Source organism: Enoplosus armatus, chromosome 11 (genome assembly GCF_043641665.1).
Source record: "Enoplosus armatus isolate fEnoArm2 chromosome 11, fEnoArm2.hap1, whole genome shotgun sequence".
NCBI classification, from domain to species: domain Eukaryota; kingdom Metazoa; phylum Chordata; class Actinopteri; order Centrarchiformes; family Enoplosidae; genus Enoplosus; species Enoplosus armatus.
This window is the reverse complement of record NC_092190.1, coordinates 4,244,071-4,264,872: the sequence shown is the minus strand read 5'-3', so window position 1 is coordinate 4,264,872 and position 20,802 is coordinate 4,244,071. Positions and strand designations below refer to the sequence as shown.

The 20,802-nt window shown below is 40.8% G+C and overlaps 1 protein-coding gene across 1 annotated transcript in view; it reads right to left on the bottom strand.

The window, feature by feature from the left end:
• Nucleotides 1–20,601, bottom strand: part of man1a2 (mannosidase, alpha, class 1A, member 2) — a 103,085-nt gene extending 82,484 nt beyond the window's left edge. Inside the window, exon 1 of the mRNA XM_070914705.1 lies at nucleotides 20,288–20,601. Coding sequence (XP_070770806.1) covers nucleotides 20,288–20,601 — 314 coding nt within the window. The remainder of the gene's footprint in view (nucleotides 1–20,287) is intronic.
• Nucleotides 20,602–20,802: the final 201 nt, after the last annotated feature.

Here is a 20,802-nt window from a genome sequence, read left to right as displayed (position 1 = left end):
GTGGTGGCCCCAGGATGTGGACACAACTCCACCCCATGAGGATGTGGGTCAGCAATGAAAAACAAACACAGCAAGATGCTGAAGCAAAGGCGACAGGAGGACAATGACACTTGATTGTTCTTATGCTGTTACTGAAGGAAGAAAACATTTAAGAAGATCGTCTTTGAGTCTCACTTGGCTGTTTTATGGACAAGTACAATCACAGCAGTTACATGAGGACAAACATTAGATGACAAATCACACATTTTTGTGTTTCGGTTGGGCAATGCTCTACCTTTAACTAATCATCATTACATGTATAGGTCATACCCTTTGTATTCACCATATTCAGGAGATGGGTGCATTGTGGGAAAAAGGACATGAATTTAAACATGGCTTTTATTTGTGCAAAAGTGAAGCCGTTTTACATTTGAAACTATAATTTTGGTCTTAAGTGTGAACTGTGGAAAGCTTTAAATACATTTTAAATCAATGTGAATATTTTTTGCTCCTTTGTGGATTACCCTATTTGATGTCTTACACTAGGCTACATACTAAATTACCAAATATCAACATTATATGAACGAAGTAGGGAAGGAAGAAATGAAAACAGGACACAAACAAGATGAATTTCCCTTGACACTTGAATCAGTCCGTAATGTTTTCATCAACCCTGTTGAAATATCAAGGATCAATAAGTCTGTGTGTAACCGTATGTGCCACACTTCGCCACACAACTTAAGTGTTCAGATGTGTTAGATGTGAGTTGCAGAGTACAATGAACATGAGAAATCTTGAAATAACCATGTGTCATCGGAGTGCAAACATGTGAGACTGTTTATTAATGACCCTCCGTGTGATAAACACAGGAAATGTGGGAGGAACCAACGACCTGCTGTGATCCGTGTGGACTCAGCTGCAAGCCTCCACAGAGCTACACAGTGAGAAAAGAAAGTGGAAAGTGTGTGTGTGTGTGTGTGTGTGTGTGTGTACATGTGTTTCAGTGATGGATGTTCTCCTTTACTTCAGTTTGTTTGCACTAGGCAGGTGTATGTAAAAAAAAAAAAAAAAACATGTTATGTATGAGGAGCAAAACACATTCCCAGAACTGCGCATTAAGTGTTATTTATCTATTAACTCCTACACATGATGTTTTATTATCCTGCTCTTAGCCTGCATGGAGTCGTGTTTTTAACTAGACTGTTTTCCTGTACAGCGGCAATTTAAGGTCAGGATTTATATATATTTTCCCTCTGCTCAGGTGTTTTACGCGCGCATGTGTACATTCATACACAGTATATGACTAAAATGACTGATGATCAGAAAAAAGGTATGAGGGGGAACAAGAGTGAGGTGTGAGTCAGCCTACATTAGAGCAGATGTCTTTATTGTAGACCTGGTTGATAAGACTATATGGTACAACCTGAGTCAACTTCAGAAAGAGGCGAAGCACTTACAGACCCACCAGGCCGCTGTAAAGGGAGTTTATCAACTGAAAGTAAAGGCCTTCATGCTCAAGTGTGTGAGTGCATGCAGCAGTGCTGTAACAGTGACTGTGTGTCTAAATTTTGCAGAAATTAGAATATAAAAGCATAAAAGGACTAGAAGTAAAGTAGCAAGAAAAGCAGGGAGACGAATGGAGGCAGTAAAGAGCTAAAAACGGAGAAAATATGTATAAAGGAGGAGAGAAGATTATGTAGGACAAAGAATGGGCTACGAGAGGAAGAGAGCTGGAAGAGACTGTGTGAACAGCATGCATCAACCACCCATATTCTATAACCACTATATCCTGTTCAGGTTCAATTGGGGCTGAAGCCTTTCCCAGCATGCAGTGAGGAGGAGACAGGGTAAACCCAGGCCATTTCACCAGGCTATCACAGTGTGTGAGCAAGAGTGAAAATGATGTGTAGAATAACGAGGAACTAGAACGTGAAAGAAAGCGATGAGATAAAGAACTGAGACACAAAGCCGAGGAGACAGAGAAACGAATGTCCAAGACAAACAGGAAAGAGACAGACGTTTTATACTAATTATCCTTCACACAACACGATGTGCATCCATTTTATAGTTCTATCATGACGCTGAATGTGGGGCCAACAGAGACTAAAATAAACAGCTTCTGAGTTACGCAACATCGCCCTGGAAACAACTCATAAATATTCATATCGCAACTCAGCGTGTCTGACTTTAATTGATAGAAAACATATTTTGCAACACCAATATGGCAATTACTGTGTATATGCTAGTGCCAGTGAATGCATGCATGTGTAAGTTGGTGAGGATTTCATACGTATGTGAGTGTATTGTACTTTCTTTGTGATACAGCTTGTGTGTGAAGGTGTGTGTGTGTGTGTGTGTGTGTAATACATCTTTCCACTGTGTGGAAATGTGTGTGCGCATATTTGTGTCTTCTGTTTCAAGGTCTGTGATGAGGTTTCTGCATGCTAGTGACTGCTATCTTGCAATTTGTGTGTGTGTGTGTGTGTGAGAGAGAGAGTGAGTGTGTGTGTGTCTACACCCAGGGGGTATCACGCCTCCTCTGTATTGCATCCTTTGTGCCTCTGTGAGTGAGTGTGCCCTCAGCAACATGCATTTAAATGTGATATTTAGATGGTGTCGATGTTGGATGACTGGCTAATGTCTGTTTGAGGGTTCACATATATGTGTGTGTTTCTGAGATGCGAGAGAGCATGACAGGAAATGAGGAGGTTAAGCTGACACCATCATCTCTAATGGAAACATGATTCGGCTCCATATATGTGTATGTATAATGTATCCTTAGGGTCAGCACCATCATACAAATTATATGAATGTGCAGCTTTCAAAACAGTATCCACCAGCAATTCTGATGAGGACTCATTGCCACACAAACATGCATTAGCCTTCTGCACCCTCTTCTCTCTCCGTGTGCATGCCCCTCCTCCTCCCCTCCTCCGTCTCTAATCTCACGTCACTCTTTTCTCTTCCTCCAAGCTATTATCATACTCACTCTAGCATCGCCAAGGATTCCCTTTGAGTTTCATATAATGTCAAACATGCAATTAAGAGCACATCAACAGCTGCCTGACTCAATTACCTTGACAAAGACAAGCGTGGGCCGTACCCAGGTGACCACGCAAAGCCTAGCCGCCGCCTTTAGCTTACTTACATCCTCTCACGTTCACCGCTCCACATCCCCAAAATTTGACTGAAGCAAGGAGAGCCCCACCTCCCTAATTAGTTGTTTCAGTCATATCAGGCCTCCAGTAATCACCCCCTCATGTTATCAGCCTTCCTGCCTGTCACTGGAATTTCTTCTTCAGTGGCATCATGAAGTCTGCTGCTCACTAAAAGCCGGCCCTTTCCATGGCAACAGGACAGAAGCAGCAGTTGTCCGGCTTCCTGGTCGGGTATTTAAGAGTACGTTTCTTTCTTTCTTTTTTTTTTTTGGAGCTGTGGAAACACAAAGCTCTGGGGATAGCAGCACAGGCTAGATGCCATGTAACCATGGCAACAAACAGAGACATGCACAGACATAGAGGTCATAGAAAGCGAGTCAAGTCACTTAAGCAGGGGAATAAGACCACTGGGCTATTAGTGACTGCACAATATTTGAATTCCAATTGCAGGGGGATAAGACAAGATCTGAGTTAAGTGTCCTAAGTTAAATCCCACGGTCCTTTTCACCTGGGCAACTGACAGATTATGTAAAGAAAATGTGAATTATTCTAAGCATGTGTTGGTCATGTGCATTTAAGTAATTAAAGCCGAAAAAGCAGTCACCACTGCAACATGTGCAAATAATGAGGCCACATCTGGTGGCAAAAACCCCCTCCGCTGCAGGGACGATCGAAACCCTCTCAGCTAGAGTGCCATCACCTCCTAGCCTCATGGCTAACTCAAGTAGTAACTCATTTCACACCCTGAGTACACACCCTTTCACAATGAGACCCAAGTGTGACCCGCTCTGCGCCAACTCGTGTTAAACCCCCGTTGAACCCCTTCCATATGAGACCGCTGACAGGCTCATCTGTGGTCATCACTGTTGACAGAGTCTGGAGTCTGCAACTGTAGTTCCTTACACGTCCCTGCTGAAACTCAGAGATACATGAGATAAAATGAGAAAGCAGTCCCAGAGTCTGATACTATTTAGGAGTTGTAAGGCCAATCTCTTGAACCTTCAGCGTCGGAGGTGACAGCAGCAGAGCAGCATGCAGAGGGCGAAGGAAGCAAAGCATTGATGCTACAATTGTTTAGACTTTTCCAACAGCTAGGTTAGAATATAACTCTGAGATAAGATAGGTTCATGACGCTTCAACTTACAACACGAGACTCAACTCAGTCGGGACCTGACTTTTAGGGGGCTACTCTACGAAAGCCTCACATTTTTTACCCCAGTATTGCTTAGCTGACTCACCGGCACACCTGGTGGCAGAGGCAAAATTAACACCCACAAAGGATCAGAAATTTACTACATTACACTGAATTGACGAAATTTACATCTAAAGAAACAAATCTGACACGTGTTAAACCAGACAAATCAGAATGTAAGTAGTATTCAAAGAAAGATCTACCTTTGTATTGAAATCCTTTGTGAAGAACATTGTGGGGTCCCTCATAAACAGGAAACACAATCTTGTAAATGTAAATTATGCCTCTGAATATATATTTAACTACAGCTAACTGTCATTGCAACCCCATGACAAAAAGGTCATTCTCACACTCTTCAGCAGCACCTAATCCCCTTGTTGCTTGTAATATATTTTTCCCCCTCTTCAACCCGAGTCTCAAGGTGGGTAAGAACCTCCCTAAGGAGACAAGAACCCTTGGACATGATTCATTTTTCTTTCTGACAGTTTATTCTGCCATTTTAGGGGTATGGTTCATTCAGAATGTTTCAAAGATTAATTGTGAGTTGCCAATAGAACAGAATACTTTCAAATGGCCTTTAATAGCCTTTGTAAAAAAGATAAACTACTTTACCACGTTTTCACACATGCATTCATGAATCCGTTGTCCAGTAAAAAAACAAAAATCCTTATTGAAACACATGGAACATGTTCCAAGAGGCCTCTTCTGAACCGCCTCCCCAGTGCTCATCTCTTTGAAAAACCTATGAAAAACTAAATCAACCGCAGATTTCTGAGAGCTCATCAGAGGTTTCACAATAGTAGCTGACCACTTCACTCTTCTGCACTCTTCCGTCTCTCGTGCGTAAAGGTAGAGGGGTCTTGGTGCCATCTGCACGCGTCAACAGCCAGATCAACTCTTGAAATGAGAATATATGATTAAAAACTAGTGGTGGGGAGGGGCGTTTGATATGCTGAGAGGTGCTCTGCAGGCTAATTGGTGTCCACTTCTCAGGAGAATGGTGCAAAGATGTCACATGCAACACAATCCATTTAAAAGATGTTTTGTTTTTTTTTGGTTTTTTTTTACATATTCTGGAGGTTCCTGCCTGAAAATGCAGGCCACTCCAACATCCCCCAGTTACCTCTTAAACAAATAATTTGCTGTAATTTCCCTCTTGTGCTAGCCCCAATTATATCTGCTGTGAAGGTGTAAGATATAGTCCTGGACGTAAGAAAATGTACAATTACCAGGTGCTTGAAAAAAAGACTAAATCAAAAGCCAGATTACATTTTTATAGCAGCATGCAATGTTAAGTGATTATAGATTAAAGATAGGTGAAGAAACAATACATTTCCTTGGAGCGACCCTCTTTAATACTCTGTTGGAACGGCAATGTCAGCTGAAACATCCACGGCCACCTTCGTGCATCCCAGCCAAGCTTGTCCAGATTAGATTACCAACTGACTGACTTAGATTGACTAATGTGATAATGTGCACATTTAATAAACTGGCACTACAAGCAATGATTGGCTATGCAAACTGATTGGCTAAGATAACCATCCATAACAAATGCTCACCTGTCAATCACTGCTACACACAGCTGGATGATGATCAAAGTGCTTAGGACTGCCACATGGAAGTTTATTCAACATAAATGAAAAACGTTTGAATTTCCTTCTACAATCCTCAACACACAACCAACAAAACAACGACATCCAAGTCAATTTGTTGAGAAGCACATTTTTTAACTTATCCCAGACAAAAGAGGAGTCTGCGGTGCTAATGAAGAACAGATAAAGTAAAACTGCAAAAAGGCTATTATTGCACTGTATACAGTCTTAATGCATGACGGTGGGCTAGTTGAAGACATTGTCCGCGTATCCATCCTACTCAGGACAAGAGCATGAAGGTGGGTTTGGATAAAGGTTATCCCTGTGTGAGGGTAATTCATGAATCAAGAGTATCTTCTTTTTTTCCATAGTCCATCTCTGCCTCGTGGCCACAGAGTGTTTGCTTCTTGTCAAGCAAGAGCTCTCATGGGAACAGCCCCCCTCCAGAGTTTCAAGTGATGTGGACAAGTCTGCCTCCTGCTAGCCCATAAACACTGTAAGTGGAGAGAAGAGGCCCATGTTGGAGGTTGGTAAGGCAGCAGAGTTTTTGTTCCTTGCGAGCTGTAGCTCCCGGGGTTCCCATCAACATGAACTATCAGACAGCTTCCATGTCCTGCTTTTTCCCATGACCCACTTGGCGCAAATGGAAGGGGCATTGCTGTATTTGTAACGACTCTCGCAAGCTTAACTGTGGGTGTGTAACAGCATCCTCTCTCTCTCTTATTCTTTCAAGTCTTTCTCTGCCCTAACAACCTCCTCCTACTAGCTACAGCCTCTCTGTGACAAACACACACTCCCCTTTCTCTCAAATACATTCACAACTTCTTTTGTTTTCCCCTGTTCTTGTTTCTCCTTCTGGAAGCTGTCTCATCTATCTTTGCATTATCCAAGCACCCCTCCTCCTTTCTGTTTTTCTAATTATTTGTCCAAAACTCATTCCTCCCACTTGTCAAGTGTTGTGTGTAACAATTAGTGATCAGTTACTTTCCTGCTATGGCTGCTCATCAGTCTGAATACTGTCAAAGCAGTTTAAAATATAATCATCAAACCTCAAATGTAAACAATGAAAACATGTACTATAATGAAGTACAGAGATGTCCTTGTTTTTTCCCCCCTCATCCTTTCTGTGTACCTCTCTCTCACATAGGTGTAGAAAAACACATTTATAATGCATCCATCTTTCTCGCCATATGTTTCAGGTGAACACCTGAGCCCTGACAGCCCTCGGTCTGTACCCATGTTCACATCCAGCCCTTCTGACCTACATCATGGCTGGCTGACTAATGCCTTCATACCAAACACAGGAGTCCATCTCCTGCAGCTAGCACAGGCCGGCCATAAAACAAATAAGCAGTGAGCCTGGTTGGCTTCTGCCCAGCTAGATAAGGTTTTTTCAAGTGTGGAAAATGATGATTGAGAGGTTCAATCACCAAACCTTTAGAGAGGAACATCCTTGAAGATGCTCCCATTTTCCCCTGGCAAAAACAATACATAAGAGCAATTCTTTCAACAATTTTCTTTGCATTACTATAGTTTTGCTATATATATATATATATATATATATATATATATATATATATATATATATAGTACTTTTGCTGTTTGTAGTCCTCTAAGAGATTGTAGGGTTGAGCCTGGACAACCTGAAAGTGGCATTAGAGGTAAAAATGGGGACCTAACTGAATTTTCCTATCTTAATGATGAGCTATTGAGCATCTGTAGCCTCAAATGCCCAAGCTGTAGCAAGGAGCTTATTTTTCTGGTTATATCCTGTAACTTCTTGCTGCTGCAAAGACACTTATCCTACAATGGCTAAAATCAAAGTCCATCTTTTTCTTTTTATGGCGATATAGTGGCACAGACAGTTGTGTATAATGACGATGCAATTTTAAATAATTATCAGATGCTTTAAAAAAAAACATACAAATGTATTTGAGTAGATATTATTCAGAACAAATGTAGATGAAAAAGGTCAACAGTGCTCAGAAAATTGCTGACTAACTAATAACTGGCTCAATATCAAGCCAAAGCCGTGGCACTCTTTTATTCCCATTGATTCTGACCTAGTTTAAAACAATCCGACATGCAGGCATTCCTGCATATCATCGCTGCCTCAAAAGGTTTCCCAAGAGTCATGATATTGAGAGAGAAAAAAAAATCACCACAAGAACAGAAATCCCATTTCCCATCCCCAGGCCAATAATAAATCCAACAGCCGGCGTGTTACAGCTCTGGTACAAGGTACATTTATTATCGGCCCGTATGGCTCTGATTCAGCTTGTGTGATTGTGCTGGTTATGGAGAAGGGGGGGCTGAATTTGCCTGTGAATTCAGGAAGGTTTATTTGAAATTCAAGCCAATTGAATTGGCCTGAAGGTCAATTCTTAATTCGGCGTTGAGCTATCTCACTTTGATCCCATTGCTTTGACTGACAGGGAGCCATTGTGGGGCAAGACTGCAGCTCCAGTGTTCGGCAGGGATGGGATTTGGTGAGAAGCTTTGTAGTTAACCACGGTCACATCATCCCTGAGTACTTCCTCTTTCTCCCTCTCTGATTCTCTTTCCACTTTCTTGTTCTTGATTTTGTCTCTTTTTGGGGGCAGCGGCTCCCCTTGTCCTTCTGTCACTACAAACAGACAGTGCAGCACTCATGCAAACCAATTCAAACAAGTGTCACTCTTTTTTTTCTCTCTCTGGGTTTCAAGAGGTCTTGTCACTGCTGCACTCCAGAGAGATCACCAAGGGGAGACACGGCGAGGCACACTCCCAATGGGCACTACTACGATTTGTTTGACACACTTTCTCTCTTACACGAACAAGGAGCTAGCACCAAAGATGGCACTCACTTGTACTCGCTCGTTTATTCTTTCAATTAATTTGTAATAATAAATTGAGAATAACAAATCACTAGTTTCAGCACTACTCCTGGACACCACAGTCTTCTCCTTTCCTTTCATCCATCCTTCATCTCCACCTCCCGCCTTCCTTCACTTCTTCCCCTGGGGGTCTAGGGTAATCAGTGGTCAGGCACCATTTCAGTCTCAAGAGTGCTGTAATTATTAGGGATGCTGGCTTTAGGGTCGTTACCAATCACGAATCTGGATTTGTTCTGTTTTAACACATAGTTCCCAAAAAGCCACCACTTCTGACTAATGTCAAGGTGCTACCCATGCAGTTTCCTTCCTCGGTACAAGCTGTAACTCATTTTAAAAGTAATTTTTCAAGGAGCAGTGATTCATTACATCTTGCTCTTTCCTGTTACGCCTTACAAAATCTGCAATTACCTTACGAATTCTGGATACATCTCTCTCCGCTGCATGCCTCTTTGAGTGATCACAGAGGAGCTTCAAAGATGAAATGAGATTGCAAACAGCAATTCCTACTCACTCATTTTCACACAGTTAAACTGCCAGACAGGAGATGACGTCACAGTTGCCGCTGTCACAACAGTAACGCAGCACCACACTTGTTGTTCAGTTCCACATGCAAACATCAAAGCCCAGTTTTATCTAGAAAACAACTTCTATATTTTCTCCATTTTATCTCTGATTAGCTGATTGTAAACTATCAAAATGCTTCGTCTCTCACCAGAGAGCCCAAGATTTTACCTGCCTGACTTAATTTGGAGTACCACCACTGTCAACTACAACCAAGCTGAAATTATAACATCTACCACGTCATGGTTTAGAGGACGTTTAATTCAAGCCCCCCCCCCATTCGAGGCTCCTATTTTTCACTTTGATTTTCACTGTGTCATTTATCATAAATGGTGCTGCAGCTGCATGGCTCGCTGAATGAACTGGGTTTTCTATACGGAGTTAAATGACAGTAGGGGCAGTGTGAGGAAAGCTGCACTGGTAAACTCACTGTATAGGTCCGGTAATATCATTCACTGCAACAAGCCTAGACATGCCAACGGTCATGAGAGAAACAGAAGCTCATTAAATGAAGTCAGGAAATCCTGCTAAAATCAATTACAGGGTTGTCATCCGTGTTGATAAGGGTTGTGTGAGTCACAAGCTCTGGGTTATATTTAGTTTTTCACTCTAACATTCCTGTTCTTACATTTATTTTGACAAACTTTGAAGGCCCTGAACCCTGAAAAACTGTATTCCAAAATGTCCCAATTTTATCTTTTTTTGAGAAGAGATGCAGTCTTTATGGTTGCCATTTTTACTTTTCTTAATTAATAAAACTATTTCCTGGCAAGAACTAAATCAAAGTGATAAAATAATGTATTCCTCATCTCTATTCAGGGAACGTCTTTTGGATTTTCTGCTGAACTAATATGACTGCTGGGCACTGTGGGTGTTCAAAAATGACTTCAATTTGATCAGGGGAAAAAAGACCTACTGTTTGTCATTCAACATTACAAAAATACCAAGTAGGTAATCTAGACAAGCGTAACAATTTAATTAACCAAACACCTAAAGCTAGTGGTAATTATTTCCATATGATTTCCCATAAAAATCTGAACCAACCAATGTTATTTTCCACAATCTAGAGCTGCAGGGGGCACATGAAATGAAATAAAGCTGGCAGCTGTGGAATTAAAAGGTGAGCATGTGTTCAAAAGACCACTGATATCAGAACATTTGAGACTCTTTTTGTGTCTTTTTGTAAAACTGGATGCTGTGCCCGGAGCGCACTCTGAGACAGGCTTGAAGGACTGAAAGTAAACAAGATGATGTCAAACTGATTTTTAGAAGAAAAAAAAAAACTTCTCCACTCATCTATTATACTTTTGGAACAATCAAATGTGTTATTAAGACTAGGTTTTTGTATAGGGATGATTTTATCTTGAAACACAACCCCAAATATTACAGACTACAACTAACATTCCCATTGATTCTTATCATATTCTCTTTGACTGCGAATCTAGAGAGTAGTTTTCCAGCAACAATTGTCTGTTCCAGCACAGCAGTATATTTTGTGTTTATATATCATGTGTCTATTTTCCAGTACCTTGTATCCTGTTGTAACATGGCTTTGATTTTTTTTTTTTTTTTTTTTTTTTAAACTGACTGACATCTGATATCATCTCTGGTGTGTGGGAAATATGGCACGACCTTGTGACTAACCGCAGATAATGAATTGTGACATGCCTACACAACAACACAAACAGTTATCAGAAAGGATGACCTTCTGGAGATATAATGATGCAGCACTGACATTTTCCTGCTTAGTCCACTCTGTTTCAGGTCACTTTCTGCCTCATTATTTCTATAAATTCAATGTAATAAAGCAAAATATACAGGCTACGCTTGAATTTTTGAGTACAAATCAAGCAAACTAATATGCACAAATCATCATTGCTAAATTACATCTTCATTTGTATGTACATATATCAATTCATATAAAAAATATGTTCTTTATAATGCAAATATGACATCAAAATACAAGATTTCAACCAGAAAATGTTTGCCTTTCCCCCATCTCCGCCTCTCTTGGAATTTGATCCCAATTCCCAGGAGTTTTGTGTTGTATGTTAAAATTGGCTGCCACGCTCGACAGGTGATATTCTCTAAGGCACTGTTATACTGTTGACCTGACTTTATAAGCAGCAGATGTAGCCCTTGTGGTGGACTTGACAGCCATGCACACAACACACAGTAAGCAGGGCTTTGTCAATGTACATCAGAAAAACAAAGATGATTTTGCCTGACATGTGTTTTCAGAGAGGAGAGAGATCCACACATTATGGGTCAAAAGTAAGACAGAATAACACAGTATAAACACAAAGATGTCAAAGCCCCATTTTACAGCAGCCTAACTTGACCTAAACAATGAAAAACACCCAGAAAGAAATATTATTACCATTGCAGGTAAACAAATTCTTTTGGTCATCTGGTAATGCTGTCTAATAAATATCAATATTGGTTCTTTGTGCCTTCATTAATTGAGGTATTAGTGATAACATATTGCTTTTTTACACTACTGCTGCTTTCTTCTCCTCCCAGTCTTTGTTTACATGATGTGACACATCTGTTGGGAATTTCATATATTGTATATATAAAAAAATCAAAGAGTTGAATATATGCAGGCTTCTGTTTAAACTGAATATTCCAACAGGTGAGTTTACTGTCTTGTTCTTCCTCTTTAACTAATGGAGGGTAATCACTGAAACCAGAAACTGCATCCTTTGGCGTGAAGACACAGAATGACAAAAAACCTGTACTGAAGCACAGCCTCTGAAACGTAAGCATGAGTGAAAACCCTAGTTTTTTTCCTACCAGACAAAAAGACATGCACTCTCACTCTCTCTCTCTCTCTCACACACACAAACACACACTGCTCTTCAGCCAATCGCCAATCTGAGAGGCTGCAGCTGTGTTCTACAGAGAAAACAACATCATGATCACATGAAAAAGATGGAAACAAAACAAGAGAAAGAGAGACAGGAAATGAGACACACAGAGAGCAGATCTGATAAAAAGCAGCAGTGTTAATGAGGAGATTATGCTTGATGGAAGTCCACTCCTCATTCTGCAGGCTGCTCGCTCTAATACCAACTGTACTAGATGAAATCTCCTGACAACAGACAAATTAATTAGGATGAGTCTCAGTGAAATTACTATGAACACGGATCTGAAAGATGAATTTATATTGATATCTTATGCTGCATGTAGTGATATCTATTCTGAAACCAACAGAACGAGTTTAAATGGGCACAGTAATAGGGACTGGTATAATCAGGAAAAAGGCCTTGCGGTAATAGTGATTTTTTTTGTCTTTTTATAATTACTCTTTATACTCCCAATTGTGCACTTGATGCTGTAAGTTTTAAACTCAGCAATCACGTTTTAAAATGTATCTTCCTATGCTCCAAGAGGATCCGTTTAGAAGGTCATTTCTAGAGACGGTCACTAAAATGAAACATTTCTTGTATAATTCAAATGTTTAAACAACAAGTGACAATTTGTTGGCAAAGTTTGAGTTATTGGAAATCAACACACTGGCCGCAAGTCAGAGACTACTGCAGTGAACACTACTTTTGAAAAATTCAGTAAAACAACACCAGAATGACAAAAAAAAAAAGTACCCCATGCCAAGTACTTGTTGCAGCTGGAAATTTAGAGTACCCTGCCAGCCACTTGGGCAAGCAACCAAGCAAATCATTTGGAGGGAATATTCTCTTCTAGAACGTTAGCTGGCAGCAAAAAAAGGACAATGCATTTTATAGTTTACCAGCCCAGCGGGAAAATATATTTGTTTCATAGCCTGCCCAATGAACTATAGTGAGCCACAAATGTGGGTATGGAGATGGTCCTCGAAGCCATCAGGCCTAGCAGCATTTACATGCTGTTTGACATGATATAGGTCCACATGATGTTATTCATCACAAAAGGTACCTTTTTGAGGACAAACCTGCGGCTGAACGTCTGACTGTGGCAAATGCACCCCTATGGTTAGACTTTTTAAAAGCAATCGTAGTGATGGGACAGCTAAAATTGCAGTGATGTTATCCTTTAAAGCCCCATTTTAGGTTCACAACAACCCCCCATAGCCTGGCTTTAGACATAAAATTGAAAACAGCTCAACAGTGGTGATGGATGTGTGAAAAGCCTCTTTTATGTAGGTGAGGTACACTCACTCCTCCATTTGCTCTGGACGACAGAGGCCGATATCAAATAGCTATACCCCTGTTTAATCTACAAACCAGTATGGATGGTTTCATGAGCGCTCTGCAGCGCCTTGGTATTGCTTCCAGTATGGGCAAGCTTGACAGTGTGTGTGCTTGTGTGTGATGGGGCGAGGTGGCTCGTACAAGCTGGTGCTCCTATATTAGCACAGAGGTTCTTACACAAACACACACACCAGACACAAACACACCCCAACCTAGATTTACTTTGCATCTGACAGGCGAATGAAGCGTGAAGACACAGAAATGATATCCAAGATCACACTAAATATGATAAATAAGTGCACTTTGATGTTGGCCCAGGCCTTAAATATGATCTGTGGGGCTTTGATGCTGATTCATGGCCATATCAGAGCGCAAAAGCAAAGCTATGGCCCTGCAACCCTAACAATAACTGGCAAGGCAATAAGTGATGAAACCAGGTTACTTGTGGTCACAGCACTAAACTGCATTATGAGAGGGATGCAGTGTGAAAAGGTTGTGCTTATACATTTTGCTCTACCTTCGGCCGTGTTTCAACATTACGTGACTCACTCGGCGATTGCTTCTGATCACAGTAAAACAAGCAAACATAACCATAGTGCACGTACTTAAACATAGCACAGCAGAGAATTTAACCCCTCATACTGATATTATGGGTATGAAAGCTACAGAGGCAGATGTTGTACTGTACCACTTAATGCGCCAGTGGCATGGGTGCACAGAAACTGCAGAAACACATTAATATCATGACTCAGTGGTTCCACTTGTCTCTTCTGATGGTGCTGCTCACTTTCAAAAATGTTCACTGACAGTAATATCAAATTGCCCAGTAAAGCAAAAGTGCCAGCAGCTTTTAATTAAAAAAAATCATTTAACTCCTTTTCTAGTCCCAAATGCTAAACTGCTCAAGGCCAGTTTTTTCAAACTGGTCATCTAATAGCATGAAGTCTGGGTTTCCAGTCTTTCTTGCCAGCAGCCAAGTGTTGGGTGTCATGTGGGCAGTACCCATATGTGTGTGGGGGGTGTGAGGGGTTAAGACACGTGGGTAAAGATAGTGACACCTTTGTACAAAAGTTTCAGGTGGAATAATTGAAAGATTCAGGGGAGATGGGAATAGTCTAGTCTAGTCAAATTGTACTCTCAACCCCTCCAGGCACAGGGCTCTCCATCAGTATCTTATTATTTTTCAGATAGCATTTAATAAAAGAAGACAGGAAGGAGCAGAGAGTCAACTATTACATCTTGCATGAGCAATTCATACGTCATGCGGATGCCCAGGCAAGTTCCCTCAGCCACTGGAAGAGCAATTGGTAGATGATCTGATATTTACTGGACCATGGAGCCAAATAATCATTCAGAAAACAGAATATTGCAGTATTGACTTGAGCAATCCCTAAACTGCAAAAAGCATTTTTTTCCTCTCAGTTGTGAAGATGATTCAGACAGAATCCCAAAATTGGTACTTCAGTGCTGTATCAAATCCCTGGCCTACAAATGAAGTTGCACAGCAGAGAAAAGCTTCATTACAATGAAACTGCCTATTTTCATGTGCTTGTCAAAGAGGTAATATGGGAAAAGTATTGTCCTGACAAAACACACACATAATATGCAGATACCTTCAGGTTACGCAGCACTAACTGATAACTGCACCATCACACAACCAAATTGTGCTTAATTTTGGTGGCAGATGGCAAGCCTGTCAAACCTCCTGGGCACTTTGGAAAGTACCCAGCATGAATTCTCATGTCGTAATTTCCAAACCCAGACAGAATAACACAATTCAGAAATCTTCACTTGGCAGTTTTAAGTCTAAGTAGACGAGAATCTGTTGTCAGAGAACACAAGAAACAATGCTTTCGATAGGATTTGGATTTACAGGCTAACTGCAATGGAGGGCTGGGTGATATGGTTAATATTGATATCGTTATATTAATACAAATATTTTCCAATGTCGGTACATCTCATTACAGCAGATATAGGGCTGCAACTAAAGATTCTTTTCATTATCAACTGATCTAACGATCAATCGTTTAATGTATTTATTGTCTCAAAGCCCAAGGTGACGTCTGCAAATAGCTTTGTTGACCAAAATCAAAAAGATATTCAGTTCATAATGATGTAAAACACAGAAAAGCAGCAAATCCTCGTACTGGAGTAGTTGCAACTAGGGGCTGTTTGGGATTTTGTCATGGAAAAATTACTGCAACCATCAATTGAACTCAAAATAGATTTATTTTCTGCCAATCAACTAATGCACGCAAAAAATCACATAAAACAATAGGTGTAAATCAACACCTGTAAAATCTCTGTAACTCATGTAGTTTTTAATACAATTTGTGCAGAAATATTAATTTGGACAACAGAATGTTGTAAAACAATAACACAATATGATCACATTGTCACAACACAATTCCACTGAAAGCCAGCAAATGATAATCATGTCACGTTATCACCAAGCCCTATGACATATGCATTTCAGATAGCAATACATATAAAGTTTCTTAACATGCACTTGCCTTGGTCATTAATTACCGGGTAGTCTGGAGGCATAATTATTCATGTTCTGGTCTGCAAGACAAACTGCCTCAAATGTCTGATCATATAATAAGTGGGATTTTTTGCTGCTGTACCCGTCTATGCTTACTCTGCTGCTGAAACGTCACTGCCCCTGTCAACATGTCAATTTTACTGCTCCTGGCTACTCCTATATCGTTGGACCAAAAGAAAACCAAGTCAGCATCATTAATGGCCTCACAGTATGTTGAGCTTGACAAAGCATTGCACCCAAGTGATCTCTGGCACTCAAGACAGCCATCCAAAGTGTTCCATTTCACTGCCCTCTATACACATTTATTATACACACACACACAGTAGAAATGCAGACCATTTCAATTAATGTTGCACCAATCTAATAACACAAATCTCAAAGCGAAGTTAATTGAACTGATATTTTGTTTAAATGTTGTGCCATATTGGCCCTAATATAGGATGTTTTTCCTGGAATTATGTTTGAAATACGTTTATATATTCACAACAGCAGAGTGACAGTATCAGATCTTGTACTTTGAGAGTTTTTGTTATTATGGCCTGTTTTTCCCCCACCCGTCTTAAGTACTGCCAGAGCTGCCAGAGCTGCCAGAGCTCATCAGCCCCAGAAGTCTCCAGTAAAACCAGTTAAACTCACAACCCATCTGCTGGCTCATGTTACGTAACCCTACAAAGGAATAAAAATCTTGAGAGATCTTTACCACAGATATGAGACAAAAGTCATACATCAAGCAGCCAAGAAACACAATGTCACAAAGAGACAGAGTTGAAAATGCTAACAGTCAGAGAAAATGTTTCCTTGGTTGTAAATGACTGATTCGAGGCGCTTGACAGGAGAGTGGGCGAGTATGTGTCTAACAAACAGAATGATTGAATGCCTACCTGAGCTGTGAGGACAAATTGTCTTATAGTCATCATCTATATAGAATATAAGATTACCCTGATATACTATGTATTCCACAATCATTACCCTATATATAACCTGCTAAGAAAGTATCCTTGTGAAGACACTGCTCATGTTTAGGACACAACACTAAACCTTGTATCAGCAAGAGTAAACAACAAAGCACATGCAACTGTTTTACAAGTCTACTGCTTACCATTCTTCCTCAATGTTGTTAAAAACAAACACCCTAATCCACAAAATGAGAATTCAGTCCAGTAGCCTACTGCCAAACGGCACAAGCCAGATGTGTGCAAAGCCCTTTAACATTATTCTTGGATATTTTTAATTATTGTCAATATCTCAAAAATTCACTAAAACAGATAGTTCTGTAACAGATAGTTAGAATAATAACTTTAGCTCTCCCAAAAGCCTTTACACTGTATGGGGGTGTGTCCACCAAAGCTTTTTTTTTTCCCCAGCTGAATATACCAGGCACCCCTTCTCCACTGTGATTGGACGGCTGGGTAAAAAGTGACAGTGACGAGCGCAGCATTTTACCCAAAGTTGAAAAATTTCCAACTGTCTGCCACCAGAAAAAAACTCCGAACATGCAGCGCTCAGCGCAGAATAGATGCTCAGCGCTCGTCCTGCTGCTGTTTGTAGCAGAGTGTAAATATGCGGCACTCCCATTGCAAACAATTGAAGAAATCCACTGGCCTCAGGAGAAAAAACACGCTTTGGAGGACACACTCTTTAAGACTATTAACAGGGTGAACTTGTGAACAGAGAACTGGTTCTGTGGGGTTTTCTGTGGCCGAATAAAGTAAAGGTGAAATTATTATGAGACTGCCTGTGCTCCTGAGGGCCTCTTTAAATGCTAGCGCGCCTCATTTTCCAGGGGCTGTTTGAACCCTGGTCCTCTGGAGCCCACAATGATGATTTTAAGAACAGCTGAGGCAGCCACACCAAAAAGCAAATTGAACACATTTCCATAAGCTGCTATAAGCAGTGAAAAAAAATGAAAACATATCACATCACATGAATGCTTATGCAAGGTTAAATTCACAGGGAGCATTTGTGCATTTAAGAGATTTCAAAAGGTATTATTCTCCCTCTTTAAAACCTTAAACTGTCATCCCAGGAACATCTCAGTCGCTTTTACTTGTATCTCACTTCAGCCAATAACTCTTAAACTCAGTCAAACATGTACTGAGATATTTGTTATGTCTTGTTGCATTCTTGAAAACTGACCTCAATGAACATGCTTATAAATGTACGTCAATATACTATTTTAATAAAGCAGCATGTATTTATTTATTTTTAATCTTGAAGGCTGAATTTCATGATACCAATGTCATAAATTCCAGGGTGGTGAGCCTTGGCTGCAATAAAAAAAATTAGATCACAAAGCTGAAAAGGGGGCTATAAAATCAGTCAGATCCAGCCTATTTAACAAAGGAAGAAAGACCTCCTGCTATCTGTTGCTGCACCCTGAGAAACACCTCTGTGCCAAAGCCCATTGGTACATCATTTAAGCATGTATGGGTGCATTAGCCAAGAACAATGACAGCTCACTTAAATGTGCAAAGGATATTGTCTGGGATTTACTGCAATGACTACCAAAAGTGCCCAGACATGCAACCTGCTCCGAACACTTCCGTATCCCATTACTGAGCCCTTTCTCATCCCTGATATAAACCGCCACCTCTGGAGAAGCATGAACATCTCCAAGCCTCCTACCTTTATGTTTCAAAAAACCTTTGCGGTTCCGACTATGACAAACAGCACCACCTGAGCCCAATACTGTCTGCTCCTTCCGAGTCGCTGGCCACCAATAATTACATTATTTCCAGCAGGCAGAATCCCAAGCTCTAGAAGGTTTTCAGGAAGGAAAAATAAAAAAGGCACCACAGGGGACAAGGAGGCAACACTCACTGTTCCCCACTGTGAAACTGTTTGAGAAATTGCTTTTAACACCTTGCCCAGCACCCAACTAATGACCTCCTACACCAGCGTGGAGACCTTTTACTACAAAATTATCCTTTCCACCTACTGTTTTATTTCAGCCACAAGTCTTTTGTCACAACAAAATAATACATAATATGTAAGGATGCATCATAATTCATACATGTATGGGTTATGCCAATCAAGTGGTATTGTATATGTAATTAGAAAAAAAAATCCTTTACTGTTTGATTAATTCAGTGTGTGCGTAGTGAACTGCTTATGAATAAAAAGAGGATCTGAAAACCCACAGAGCCTGACATTCAAAATGCAATTAATCAGAAAACGTAAAAACTGCATTTTTTCCCCGTGCTAAATGTTAATGTTCAACAGTTTAACTTAACAGTTCAGAAACATCTCGGGGGAAAAAAAACACTTCATGATTCCCAAATATGAGGTTACATTTTGTTAGAGCATCCCAAAAATTAAAGCTATGTGGCTTTTACGTTACAAAATAGCCTCCAGTACAGATTTGCTCGCTTACAGTAAGTAATTAAAAACTTTGAAATGTAAATATGATAGAATCCCTTTTAACCACGCTTGAGTCAGTTGGGAATAAAATTTGGTAGCAGGGCATGAAACCTGGATTCCAAATAGCACAAGACACTTAGAGTAGCCAAATATGAATTTGATTTAGGAGGGGGAAAAGAGCCACAAAACGATGGCTGGCAACCAGCCAAAGAGGCTGGACAACCCACACGACAAATGTAAAAGCTGCAGCCAAAATTTACCAGCATTTGGCTCATAGCAGGCCATAATTTCCGAGCATGTTTAAGCAGTTACTAAAGCTTTTCAAACAGCCTGTGCGTTCTAGCTCATCAGGTTCAACCACATCTGCCCGTGGGACACTACAACAACACCGTGACCAAGGTGATAAAATTTCTCCTGTGCAAGAACTTAAACAATTACACCCAACGAAGACAAGGGTGAGAGTATTCAGAGCAACCCCAGCTGCACAATAGGATGAGGGAAAAAGGAGGAGGAGGAACTAACACCTGTGCTGACGTGTATCTAAACATTCAGGAGAGTGTGTATCACTTTACAAACTCTGCAACACCCATGGGTGATATCAGTACACCTGCTTTCATAGCCTGGAGGAAATATCTGTGTGGTGTAAAGTGGGTAAAGATACAAAAATAAACTTAGTAATTACTTATTTTTAAGAAATCTTGTGGCAAAAGTTTCTTCTCTTCATCTTCATAAGAAAAAAATAATCTCCTTAAGATGAGACAGGGCAGGTTATGTCACACACACACCAGAAATACAAAAACATTAAATACAAACACTTCCATTCTTGGTCCTTACCTGTGTCTGTGCTCGTCATGTCCTCCCTGTCCATGTATGATCACCTGTCCAGAAGCGTGCTTCCCCTCTTTGGGCGAGTCAATATGAGGGATGAGCACATCCTCCAAGCCCAGGTCAAAGCGCTTGTGCTTGGAATTGTCTGGGAGGAAGAAGAAGGCCCCGAAGCATAAGGTGATGAAGGCACTGAGAATGAGGAGGAGGATGAACTTCTCGGAGAGCCTCAACGTAGCCCTGTGGTGCGGGAAAGAGGAGGCGCCCGGCGACAGAGTGGGTATCCTGCGGCCTGACAGCGGCAGGAGAGCCGGAGTCGTCATGGTTTGACTGTTGAAATGAACTTAGCTTGGGGAGGAGTTAGGGGGGGCAGGGTGGGGTGGGTTTACAAGTGCCACAGGTGTTGTTGTAGCAGCATGCACGAGCTGGTTGACTTTATTATCTCATCCCTGCATTGATAAGTCCAGAAACCAAAAAGGGCTGAGGTCCCTCAGTGAAGGAGTGACTGGTCAGCAGGAAAATGG